The 13,028-nt window shown below is 35.9% G+C and overlaps 1 protein-coding gene across 16 annotated transcripts in view; it reads left to right on the top strand.

Moving 5' to 3' along the window:
• SSBP2 (single stranded DNA binding protein 2) overlaps positions 1 to 13,028 on the top strand; it is a 323,926-nt gene that overhangs the window by 36,730 nt on the left and 274,168 nt on the right. The window contains exon 1 of one of the 16 annotated variants that reach the window (XM_037982163.2): positions 4,671 to 5,229. The exons of 14 other annotated variants lie outside the window; for them this stretch is intronic. In XM_037982163.2, coding sequence (XP_037838091.1) covers positions 5,180 to 5,229 — 50 coding nt within the window. In that variant the 5' untranslated portion in view covers positions 4,671 to 5,179. Of the gene's footprint in view, positions 1 to 4,670; positions 5,230 to 13,028 lie in introns of those variants that run through there. One more of the 16 variants, XM_073014638.1, reaches the window with a different exon arrangement.

Raw genomic sequence — 13,028 nt, forward strand, 5'->3', positions numbered from 1 at the left:
TGTAGAGACAAGATCTCAGTATATTGCTCAGGCTGGTCTCGAACTCCTGGGCTCAAGCGATCCTCTTGCCTCAGTCTTCCTAAGAGTTGTGATTACAGGTGTGAGCCACACTACACCTGGCCATCTGTCTTGTTAATGCAGTCACATACACATTTCTTGTCTTCCCATCCTCCCAGTACAGTTATTCTAATTTTGATTATATCGGTATTTAATGTTTACATCATTATGACTAAATGCTATTTGTAGTTTTGCCATGTAGTAGTATTCTGTGGTTACTTTTTCTTTCTTGTACACAGTTTTATTTTCAATGGAATACATATACTTGTTAAAAGGTAGGTTTGTTTTCTATGAACATATCATTGGTTTATCTCTAAACTCTATTCTGTTTATAAATACCCTCTTAACTATTCTATTAATTTCATGTTCTTAATGATGTAGCTCTCAGATTCTTCTGACTTGTTCTAATCTATACTGGTTGTTTACCTGGTTTTGGCATAGTTTTTTTGTTGGACTCTTTTTTTTTCCTTAGTATCCTTATCATCTTCAGAATTTCTTTCTTGTGTTGGACCCCCTGTTGCTTGCTTTCCTTTTTGTTAGGTCCTTATTTTGGTGGAGCACACTCTCAAGTAGCAACCTGAGTACTTGGTGGCTTCTTTTGACCTAGAAAATACTACTGGGTTCTGGCAATTTTATCGAGTTAGTTCTTTTGATTTTGTCTCTCCCCTTCTCCCCACGCCCTCCTCTCTGTCTCTCTCTGGGGTGTGTGGGTGTTTTCGAATCCCCATTTTCTTTGATGTAGTAGGAATATGGACTGGCCCTCTATTATCTTTTTTCTTAAGTATTTTCTACATCTTTCTTTTTGGTGTTCCTTTATTGGGAGATTTCCTCAGTTTTATCTTCCAGTCCTCCATAGATTGAAACAATTCTCTTGTTACTGGACCCCCTACTTTAAAAAAAAAAAATCCAGTTCTTTTGCTGTGCAGAAGCTCTTTAGTTTAATTAGATCCCACTTGTCAATTTTAGCTTTTTTTTTTTTTTTTTTGAGGCGGAGTCTCGCTCTGTCGCCCAGGCTGGAGTGCGGTGGCCGGATCTCAGCTCACTGCAAGCTCCGCCTCCCAGGTTCACGCCATTCTCCTCCCTCAGCCTCCTGAGTAGCTGGGACTACAGGCGCCCGCCACCGCGCCCGGCTAATTTTTTGTATTTTAGTAGAGACGGGGTTTCACCGGGTTAGCCAGGATGGTCTCGATCTCCTGACCTCATGATCCGCCCGCCTCGGCCTCCCAAAGTGCAGGGATTACAGGCGTGAGCCACCGCGCCCGGCCAATTTTAGCTTTTGTTGCTATTACTTTACAGGCAACCTACAGAATGGGAGAAATTTTTTGCAATCTATCCATCTGACAAAGCGCGAATATCCAGAACCTACAAAGAACTTAAACAAATTTACAAGAAAAAATAAGCCCATCAAAAAGTGGTTGAAGCATATGAACAGACATTTCTTAAAAGAAGACATTTATGCAGCCGACAAACATGAAAAAAAGCTCGTCATCACTGGTCATTAGAGAAATGCAAATCAAAACCACAATGAGATACCATCTCACGCCAGTTAGAATGGCAATCATTAAAAAGTCAGGAAACAACAGATGCTGGAGAGGATGTGGAGAAATAGAAACGCTTTTACATTGTTGATGGGAGTGTAAATTAGTTCAACTATTGTGGAAGACAGTGTAGTGATTCCTCAAGGGTCTGGAACCAGAAATACTATTTGACCCAGTAATCCCATTACTGGGTATTTACCCAAAGGATTATAAATCATTCTTCTATAAAGACACATGCACACGTATGTTTATTGCAGCACTATTCACAATAGCAAAGACTTGAATCAACTCAAATGCTATCAGTGATAGACTGGATAAAGAAAATGTGGCACATATACACCATGGAATACTATGCAGCCATAAAAAAGGATGAGTTCATGTCCTTTGCAGGGACATGGATGCAGCTGGAAACCATCATTCTCAGCAAACTAACACAAGAACAGAAAACCAAACACTGCATGTTCTCACTTACAAGTGGAAGTTGAACAATAAGAACATACGGGCACAGGGAGGGAAACATCACACACTGGGGCCTGTTGCAGGATGGGGGCCGAGGGGAGGGATAGCTTTAGGAGAAATACCTAATGTGATGAGGGGTTGATGAGTGCAGCAAACCACCATGGCACATGCATACCTATCTAACAAACCTGCACATTCTGGACATGTATCTCAGAACTTAAAGTGTAATAATAATCCAGTTTTTGTTTCATGGTTGCTTATACTCTTTTATCTCTTTGAAGGTTATTAAGAATAGTTTTTGGAAATTTTCTTCTCTTTACCTATTATTTGTTTCTTCCAAGTTACTCTTTGTTTGTTTGTTTGTTTGCTTGCTTGCTTGCTTTGGTCTCTGTCTTTCCTGTTTCAGGTTCTCCTTATATGTGTGGTGGTGGTGGTTCACTGATGCGTTCTAAAAAAAGTTCTAAAGAGTGGAGTAGTAGTTCTGTGCCTCTGGATAGGGCTTGTCGACTTACAGGTTTCTGTTTAGGATAATCTGGTAGGCTGTTTTATTGGCGATGTACATCTTTTAAGTGTCTTATTTTAGGCTGGTCAGATTCCTTAGAGAAGACTCTTACGTGGCTGGAGGGTATAAGCCTGCAGTGCTTTGGAATCCAATCAGGGGCAGAAACACATAAACTTTGTCTTTATTTTCTTTTTTAGTGTGGTATGTCTGTTCTAAACTTGCCTTATGTTTTTCAGTAATAATAAGACCATTAAAAACATCTCTACCCAGAGAATAAATCTCCAGTCTTTTGCTGGGGTGAGGGAGGGGTGTTCACCTGTTGGGAGTGTGAAGGGGTGGAATGGGGAGTTGGGAAGCTTACACATTTTTAAACAGATTTTTTTTTTTTTAAATCCTCTTTTTAAACCTTTTCTCTCACTTCCAGAGGTACCTGGTACTGCCATTTTAGCCATTTGGAGATTCTGTTGTGTAACCCTAACCCTGTTTTCTCTTTTGTCTGTTTAGTATTCAGATTTCTCAGGTTTGAAAAGTGGTTTACCATAATTTTGTTATTGTTGTTTCATCTTGTGGACTCTTCATCTTTGCGAATGTAAGCCTTAAAAGGACATCCCATTAGGCAAGGCGTGGTGGCTCACCCCTGTAATCCCAGTAATTTGGGAGGCTGAGGTGGGTGGATAGCTTGAGCCCAGAAGTTCAGTATCAGCCTGCGCAAGGTGGTGAAACTCCGTCTCTACAAAAAAATACAAAAAAATTTGCCAGGCATGATGGCGCATACCTGTAGTCCCAGCTACTCCAGAGGCTAAGGTAGGAAGATCGCTTGAGCCCAGGAGGTCAAGGCTGCAGTGAGCCATGATTGCACCACTGCACTCCGGCCTGGGTTACAGAGTGAGACCCTGTCTCAAAAAACAAAAACAAAGAAACAAACAAAAAATCCCTTTACTTTTCATTTTGGTGGGACAGTGTGCCTGTAAATGTAAGTTCAACCTACCATCCTTAGCCAGAAATCTGTAATCTTTATTTTTTAAAGACATGATCCTTTCCCTTTTCTAACATAGTTGATGACAAAGGCATATTCCTAACTGTTATGTGGCTGGAGGGTATAAGCCAGCAGTGCTTTGGAATCCAAACAGGAGCAGAAACACATAAACTTTTCTTAATTTTTGCCCATTTATTAGACGGTTTTGTGAATATCCATCTGTAATACGCAAGCTCTGTTTTAGGTTAGATCTCTTATGACTTACTTAGACCATAATTTTTGATATTTTAACTGAAGAGCTAGTGGTTAATAATAGGTACAATAGGTAGTTCAAAGAAATGTCTGAAGATTCAGTATGGTGTTTAAACTATAATAATAGCAACAGTAATAATAAAAATAGCTTAACCAGCTTATACTTGTGCACTAAGTGCTAGGCCTGTATTAATTTTTAAAATTTCACACAAATTTTGTAGAATAGGAACTCTTATTTTCCTCCCTTTACAGATGAAGAAACTGAGGCACAGAAAGATTATGTAGTTTTCCATAGTCAACATGGCTAAACTAGGAAGTGGAGGAGTAAGAATATAAATCTCTGTAGTCTGGCTCTAGAACCCACACTGTTAACCATTATGCTAATCTACCTCCGTATACTGTTGGGATTATTTTGGATGAGATAAAGTTTTTAATTTTTTTTATCATGTTGAATTATCAATTTTGTTTACTACAATTTATTATCTCTTTAAGCATTATTTATCATAAATAGTATGCAGACTTACTATTGGTGATATATCTGAAGATAAGTTGTTACCTTAGACTTTTCTGGCATGTCCAAAAGGCTCGACTTTCTTTCCCCCTTATACAATGGATATGTTTCTGATAATTCTCTTCTATTGAACTGTCATTGATTCATACTTTTCAAAGATTGCCTCCTGCTTTTTTATGCTTTTATTTAAGCATATAGTAAATTTCTGGCAAAGTGATGAGCTGTAGGAAAATGTTTCTTTTTTAGATAAAATCAAATACTAATTATTTTGAAGGTGAATTGTTATATTTTAGTATATTTGGAATAGATATTCCATTGATAACTTATTGAGCAGAATCAACTAGCTGAGTTTAATCTTTAAAAACATAAAAGCCTATTGTTTCTTTTGTTTTAGTTCTAAGAAAAATGCTCTTAAAGACAAGCACCTAATTATTTAATTCCCTTCCTGCATCAAGATACGAATAAACTACTAATATTATAGAATTAAACTTGCCCTACTTTAGGCTTTTATACCCTCTTAACTATTTAAGTTTATGCCTGAAAGGGAAGAATCAGATTTGTTTTAAATGAACTTTAAGAGCATTAGATACAGTAGTTATATTCCAATGTAGACACAAACATATATTTCCTTGCCTGGTTCTTTAGGATTTATTTATGGCGATATGTTAAAGGTGCTAAAAATAATTACATGTTTATATTAACAAATCTTGGAAAAAGATGTACTTTTTAAACTTGATTTGCAGATTTCTCTTTATTCGTGCTCCCATGACTGTAATGTTCTTTCCTTCCTGCCAATTTTCGCCTGTTCCCTATATTAAAACATATTCTCTCACTTCTTTTTAGAATTCATCTGTGCCTTATTCCAATTCACTCTTGTAAGGGTGATGCTTGGGATCCCCTCAGCCCTCATGTATTCATTCATATTATATTGGAGGTAATGTTTCGTTTCTATGGAAATGTGCTTTTTAGTTTCCTATTTGTAGGTTTGCACTTGTCAATTAAGAATAAGTTGTTTTCAGTTGAAGTCCTCTAGTTATTTCTACCTGTCAGCCCCTCATATTATACTTTGGCTTCTGAAAGACTAGTATATATTGGACACAGTAATTCCATAGAAAAATGTGACTAAATATTGTAACTATATAGGTCCTTATGACATTTAAAAATTCATCATCTGCCCATTTCTAACCAAGAGGAACACTACCAAAGCTATTCTTGATCACAACATTCCTTCTCTGGGATTCATTTGGAAGCTAAAACTGATACAAGATACAAAAGCATATTTAGGATAGAACATCAGAAAGCAATGCCTTTGTGAAGAAGCCACATTTTTCTTCCGCGGTATCTATTAGACAATCCTCATTTATTTACTACCATTACTTAATTTACCCTTTACACTCATTATAATTGGACCATAGTTACCATTGTGTCCTATAAGCTTGCCAGTTCATGGCAGTGGGATCAAGTGAAGTTTTATCAGCAGTTTGAGTTTTTAAAATAGAGTTCACTGTCTTGATTTTTTTTCTTTTCTAATTTAATAAGCAGTAAGTTTGCTGAATTTGAGGACACTGTGCAAGAACCATCTGTAGTTGAATATTTGAGTTGTTAAGTATAAAATTCAGATATTCAAAAGTATTTAAAAGAATTTGCTTATTTTTCTTCTCCTCATATACTTTTAATTTTTTAAATTTAAAATATTGAATTGAGGGAAGACTGCATCCCAGACAAACTGACTTCTAAATAGCATGCAGAGGAATAGTTCTCCAAGTGTTATACATCTGCTTTGATGGCTTTTATATATTTATTTTCATTGGACTTTTAAAGTGTTTTTCTTTTCAAAGTAAAGGTTTATAAAGAAACCATCTAATACAAAAGTTGATATATTTTTAAAATTCCCCTTTTTAAATTAAAAGGGAAAAATCTCAAGTTCTTAGAGATCACTGATTATTTAGAAGTCTGTTTTTTTCTTTCTGTATATATGATTCTTTAAATTCTTGGAGCTCAAATTAGACATGAGTATTTCAGGTGTCTAGGCTTTCTCTTTTTCCTTCTTGGTCACACTTTTATGTGTTTGTGTCTTTTATGAGATGTGAGCTAGATTAAGATTCGTTGATATGCTATGAGTTGTGATTAAGATATTATTCAGGAATTATTAGGAACTGCATATAGGTAGAGAAGATGGAAAAAGCTATGTATTTGCTTAATGACATAGAAGAGAAAGCAGGAAAGGGGAAGGGGTAAAATATGGAAAAGAAAGGTGAAATAGATCAGAAGAAAATGGAAAAAGAATTATTTGCATAGCTATAGTGGGTTATATATTGACTTCTGTCTCAATTTATTTATTTTTACTTGTTCTTTTCTCATTGAGTTTTAAAATTCTAGAAATGGAGGCCATTACATCTGCTGCCTTTAAAACTCCCAGACTTTAATAGTGTCAACTCAATTATCCATTGAGAGATTATCTGCTTTGTGTTTTAGCCTTCGCAAATACAGCTTTCAAGCTCTTACTGGCATAAGTAAACAAAGGATGATAAAGACTTTTTGAGTCATTTCACTGTTTCATGCTTACTTTTATACTTCTGTGTAGCCTGGTTCTTCCATCAAACTACTTTCAGTGAACCTTTAGCCTATATTCAACATAGATCGGTTATCTCAGATATTTTTTCTTGTAAAAAATGTAATCACAATAAGCGTTTTTCTAGTGGATTTAATTGTCTTTAAATTGACTTTTACTATCCCCCTCCCACCTCTCCCTGTGTCTTCTACCTTGGGAGTAAAGATCAACCCACTATACTGTTTCTTCTGTATTTAGAGTTAGAGTACCGTACCTGGATCATTGATACTCAGCACACTCCTAAAGACTTGGAAAAGTCTTTAGCCAAAAAAGACAGCTTTAATTGGGATACATTGCCCATACATACAGACTAAAGAAGAAAGGGTACATTTTAGAAGGATTTTCAGGGAGAGTTGCAACATTAATTTTCTGGTTGTCTCTGATGAAAATAAAAATCCAGCTAGCTAGCCTTAATTGTATTTTTCTTCTCCTGCACAAGGGAATGATAAAATACAAATGTAGTGAATTTAAAAAACACAAAACAATTTTTGTTTAAGCCTGCTTTAAAAAAAATCTGAGAGATGAAGTTCTCTCTCTCTGACATGGCGTATTGGTCAGCAAAGAGTTGATAAGGAAAATTGAACAACTTTTCAATTAACTCATTAAAGTGTTTCTATAGTATATTGTTTAATGCTTTATCAATTCCAGAGAATTTAAACATTATTCAAATATATATCAGGATTTAATCTAAAGTCAACTCTACTCCGGTACAAAGATATGTAGCTGCTCTATTGTACTATATGCATAACTTTTCCATAGCTTATGTGAATCTATTTAATCAATTCCTATTTTCTTTTCTGTAGAGAGAGCTCCTTGAAGGCAGAGACCCTGTCTTTGAGCTCTGTATCTTTTAGATTTAGCCAGTTTCTGGAATATAAAGTATTGGCTGAATTAATTATTATGTGAGCTATCAGTAATAGCTGTTTTTTAGCGGGGGGTTGTAGTTTTAAAAATTAACAGATAAGGAAATATTGACCATAAGGTGCTTTAACTTCTATGTGTATTTAGTGTTTAACATCTGGTCATTAGCTCTTATTTTTGAGGAAAAACATGAGGATCACTTATATCTTTTCTGTACTCTTTGCCCTTTTTCTTAAAATGTGTTAAGTATATTGCAAATCTTTGGTGATAACATCTTCTGTTTGCTTAATATTTTGTATTTTTCCAAGCACTTTCCCACACATTATTAAGTTCTATCCTCACAACAACCTGAAAGAGGTATGGCTAAGGAAACTGAGGAAGAGATTTGTGCCAAAGGTTATGAGTTTAAAGCCTAGTATCTAAGACTTTTGGATTTCTAGTTCAGTTCTGTTTTGTGTTTACCTTACAACCACTTTTAAAGTCATTTCTTATTGCCTGTTGTATTAGTTTGCAAGGGCTGCTGTAACAAAGTACCACAAAGTAGGTGGCTTAAACAACATAAATTTATTGACTCATGATTCTGGAGGTGAGAAGTCTAAAATGAAGGTGTTGGTGGGATTGATTCCTCCTGAGGACTGTGAGGGAAGGATCTGTTCCGGGTGTCTCTCCTTGCCTTATAGATGAACTGACCAACTTCACCCTGTGTCTCTTCGTGTCACCTTCCCTCTATAAGTATCTCTGTGTCCAAATTTCTCCCTTTTATAAAGACGTCAGTCATATTTGATTAGAGGTCAACCCTACTCCAGTATGACTTCGTCTTAACTGATCATATCTTCAGTGACCTTATTTCCAAATTAGGTCACATTCTGAGGCACTAGGGGCTAGGACTCTAACATATCTTTCTGGGGATGGGGGGCAGGAACACACACAATTTTACCTATAACATTTACCTTTTAGTAAATGAAGCCTTACTGGAGATGTTGACTTGTCTTTCCAAGAACTTAATAGAAACTCCTCATTTGATCCTCGCTGCTCTGTTACCTCTCAGAGGAAATTAATTTAATACCCATGAAAGGCATTTTTGGCAGAATCATTCCTGTTCTGGTCCTCAGGGCCATAGAGTTATCTAATGATTAGTTTGTGGAAATAACCCGTATTTATAATTTTATTTCCCTGAAATTTTCTTAAGTGAGAATACATAAGATTAACTGAGAACTAAGCTCTTCTCTTGGGGCTAATCTCTTAAAGTAAGTCTGTGTGTCACCTCATGCTCCAGCTGTTTTCTGTGCATCTAAATGGCCCACTTCCCTAGAGGACTTCAGCAGATGATAGAAGAGTCTCTGAAGGAAAGTTGAGATTAATCAGACTATCAAGTACCTAGCTCTGTTTTGTTTTGAGCATAGTCCGTAAACAAATGGTGAGAAGATTCCCTGAACAGTAAGATTCAGAGGGAGACAAGGAACTCGTTACTGTTATTTAGATTAAATTCTGTTGGATAACTGGCCAGTTTTACTGGATTTTCCTTTTTGTATCATACTTTAAAAAGAAGAGATAACTTGCACAAAATAGTCTTTTCTGGTTCAGTAGGCATTTAACCAGATCACTTATATGTCATATGTATCACCAGGATAGGACAGTGATTAATATTGAAGAAAAAAGTAATTTTAAAAAATAATTAAAACTTTTATTTTAGATTTGAGGGTACACATACAGGTTTGTTGCATGGATATATTATGTGATGCTGAGGTTTGGGCAGTGACTGAACCTGTCACCCAGGAAGTGAGCATAGTACCTAACACTTTTTCATCCCTTTCACCTATCCTTCCCTCTCCTCACTAGAAGTCCTCAGTGCCTATTGGTGCTAGATCTTTATGACTGTGAGTACCCAGTGTTTAGCTCCCACTTCTAAATGGGAATATGCAGCATTTGGTTTTCTGCTCCTGTGTTAATTTGCTTAGGATAATGGCCTCCAGCTGCATCCATATTGCTGCAAAGGACTTGATTTCATTCTTTTTTTATGGCTGTGTAGTATTCCATGGTATATATGTACCACAGTTTCTTTATCCCAGTCCACTGTTAATGGGCGCCTAGATTGATTCCATGTCTTTGCTATTGTGAATAGTGCTGTGATCAACATTTGAGTGTAGGTGTATCTTTGGTAGAATGATTTATTGTCTTTTGGATATATATCCAGTAATTTGATTGCTGGGTCGATTGGTAGTTGTGTTTTGAGTTATTTGAGAAATCTTCAAACTGCTTTCCACAGTGGCTGAGCTAATTTACATTCCTACCAACAGTGTATATGTGTTCTCTTTTCTCCATAGTCTTGCCAGCATCTGTTGCTTTTTGACTTTTTAATAAAACATACTCAGTGTGGGTATGTTTGGTTCCCAACCTGTCCAATTTAAAATGTTTTACTATTTTAAGTTTTACTTGATACCAGTATTCATAGTCAAATAATTTTAGATTTTTCCTAGAGTTTGAGATATAAAAAGTCAGGAATAAGATGAGGGAGCTAAAGGAAGGACTTGACTTCCAAAAATTCTGAAATACAAGAGAAAGGCTTAAAATAATTAGTTTTTTACAATTACTGATTAGTTGACATCTAATTACGATATATTTAATTGGCTTGGTGTGTTTATGGCTCTTAATCCTAAAGTATATATTTAAGTACCTAAAAGGATCAGTTAATTATTTTTTGAGTCGTTTCTGGAAAATCGTGTAGAATAAAAATAACTCAAAATATATGTGTCCTTTAATATTAAAGCACTTTTGTAAAGTATATAACATTTCCTTGGTTTGCTACTTATCACTTTTTAAGGGGGATCTGTTGGTTTCCATTAATAGATTTTTAAGAATTATGCTATATTAATTGGCTTTTAAAAACTCTAACTTTTTTTTGCAGATTAATAAGAGGAGGATAGAAAAATTTGTTAAACATATTTTCAGATTTTTTCCTCTCCCCTATCACTATGCACAAGAATGTTCACATATATAGGCACTATATATATTATTTGTTGGATGGCTGACGGAATGGGTAAGTGGATGAGTAAATAATATATTCAGATTTGTTGTATATTATATACACATAATACACATAAAAGCAAATATGTATATATTTTGTGTGTTTTGAATACTTTGGTTAAGTGGTTTCCCAAGTATGTGCTATAAAAACGTTCTACACAAAAAGGTCTCCATAGCCAAATAGATTTGGAAATGTGATATATTATTTTTATGTCAAGAAATTCTTAATGTAGATTAGCACATTAAATATTCTGAATGGTCTGGAAATAAACTCATTTAAACTTAGCCTAGTATTTCAATAACTAATGTGAATAGGGAATGCATTTTTTTTCTTTTTGAGATGGAGTCATCCTCTGTCGCCCAGGCTGGAGTGCAGTGGCATGATCTCGGCTCACTGCAGCCTCCACTTCCCAAGTTCAAGTGGTTCTCCTGCCTCAGCCTTCCAAGCAGCTGGGACTAAAGGTGCGTGCCACCACGCCCAGCTAATTTTTGTACTTTTAGTAGAGACAGGGTTTCACCATATTGGCCAGGCTGGTCTCGAACTCCTGACCTGGTGATCCACCTGCCTCGGCCTCCCAAAATGCTGGGATTACAGGCTGAGCCACCATGCCTGGCCAGGGAATGCTTTTTAAATCCCTGAACAATTGTATATATTGTGGATTTGCGTGCGAACATGTGGGCCTGTATGCATATGTACATTCAAAACTTGGGAATGAATGGGTTTTTATGTAATGTAAGCGGTAGAACTGAACAGATGTTGGTGGTATGTCAGATAAATGGGAGCCAGTGATGGTATTTCATAAGACTCATAGGTAACTTGAAAAGCATACGTAAAATTCGAGTTTTTATATTAGTTAGTGGAGTAGAGCTAGTGAAAGCCTGCCATACTCCTCATAATCATGCCATCATTAATTATATGCCTCAGTGAAAGGATTGAGAAAAGAGGATAAAAGAGCATCAGATAACTAAGAAGAATCCCCAACCCTCTACCTCATTGGTTGGGTAATACAAATACCAGTGGAACTCTGGACAGTAATGATCATGTGACTGTTCCATATGGCTCAGCTTGACCAATTTCCTCAGCTCCTGGTTTTCTGTGGTCATGTCCAAGGGACTGAAGCAGCAGTAAAGCTCCACAGTTAGATGTCTTTGACTTACCCATTTTAGGTAGCAAGTATCTTCAGCTCTGCCTCTTTCTATTTACTATACAACAAAATGCAATAAGGAAACAACCTAGAATTTGTTAGTGGGTACAATGAAAAAGTAGTCACCATATTTTGGATCTGTGAATTAAAAAAAAAAAGAAAAACACTAGTTTAAAATAAACTGAAAGATAATATAAAATAAATAGACTTTATTAGGCTTCTTTTTGGCATTTCTTTTTTAAGGGAAATCATTAGTGAACAATAACAAATACAATGTTATCTATTAGGAAAATAAACACAAATATTTAAACTCAATAAATTAAGTGAAAGACGAATTGAATTTAAACAGCTAAGTTTAAAAAATAGTTATTTTGACTTTTTTTCTTGAAAATATATATTGTATTTCCCTCTGGACCTCCTTGGATAACCTGATGTGCTTTTCCTGTCTCAGGGAATCACTATTCCAATGCCCGATTTTGAGTGTCCATCTAACAAGCACTGCAAACTATAGCTCAGGCTGCCTGAGCTCCGGAGATTTTCCTGGGTTACTGGCACTATCTGTATGTTCCGTAATACCATGACTGACATACGTTGTGTTCATGGCTGAATATCTTCAAAATAACTTGTGTATTCTCAAAGCTCACTTTAAAATCTAATTTTTAAATTTCTATTAAGTTATTTAATTAATTAGAAAAGGCTATGTAAACACGAAAGGTTTTTGTAATTTAATAGGCAAACTGCTTCACCATTTAATCCTTAATTAAATATTGAACCACTTTAACAGAGTAGCCACCACACAAAGAATACTGAAGAAGATATGTGTAAAAAGGAATAAAAAGAATAAAACAGACAAAAATCCCTCCTTAAAATGACCAACTTGTCTGTTGTGGATAGTGGGGAGTGTGTGTAATATCTGCTCTTATTCCCAGTTGTTGGAGCTTGGGTACATTAAGATTCAGCCACAGCGTGAGAAATCAGAGTTCTTTCACTGTGCTGTAGTTCAATATAAGGCTTGATTGGCAACTTAGTGTAGGTCACAGATCTCTTAGCTGGCTAAAGGCAATGAAGATACTATGTAGCTCTTCAGGGGGA

The sequence above is a fragment of the Chlorocebus sabaeus genome, chromosome 4 (genome assembly GCF_047675955.1).
Source record: "Chlorocebus sabaeus isolate Y175 chromosome 4, mChlSab1.0.hap1, whole genome shotgun sequence".
NCBI lineage: Eukaryota > Metazoa > Chordata > Mammalia > Primates > Cercopithecidae > Chlorocebus > Chlorocebus sabaeus.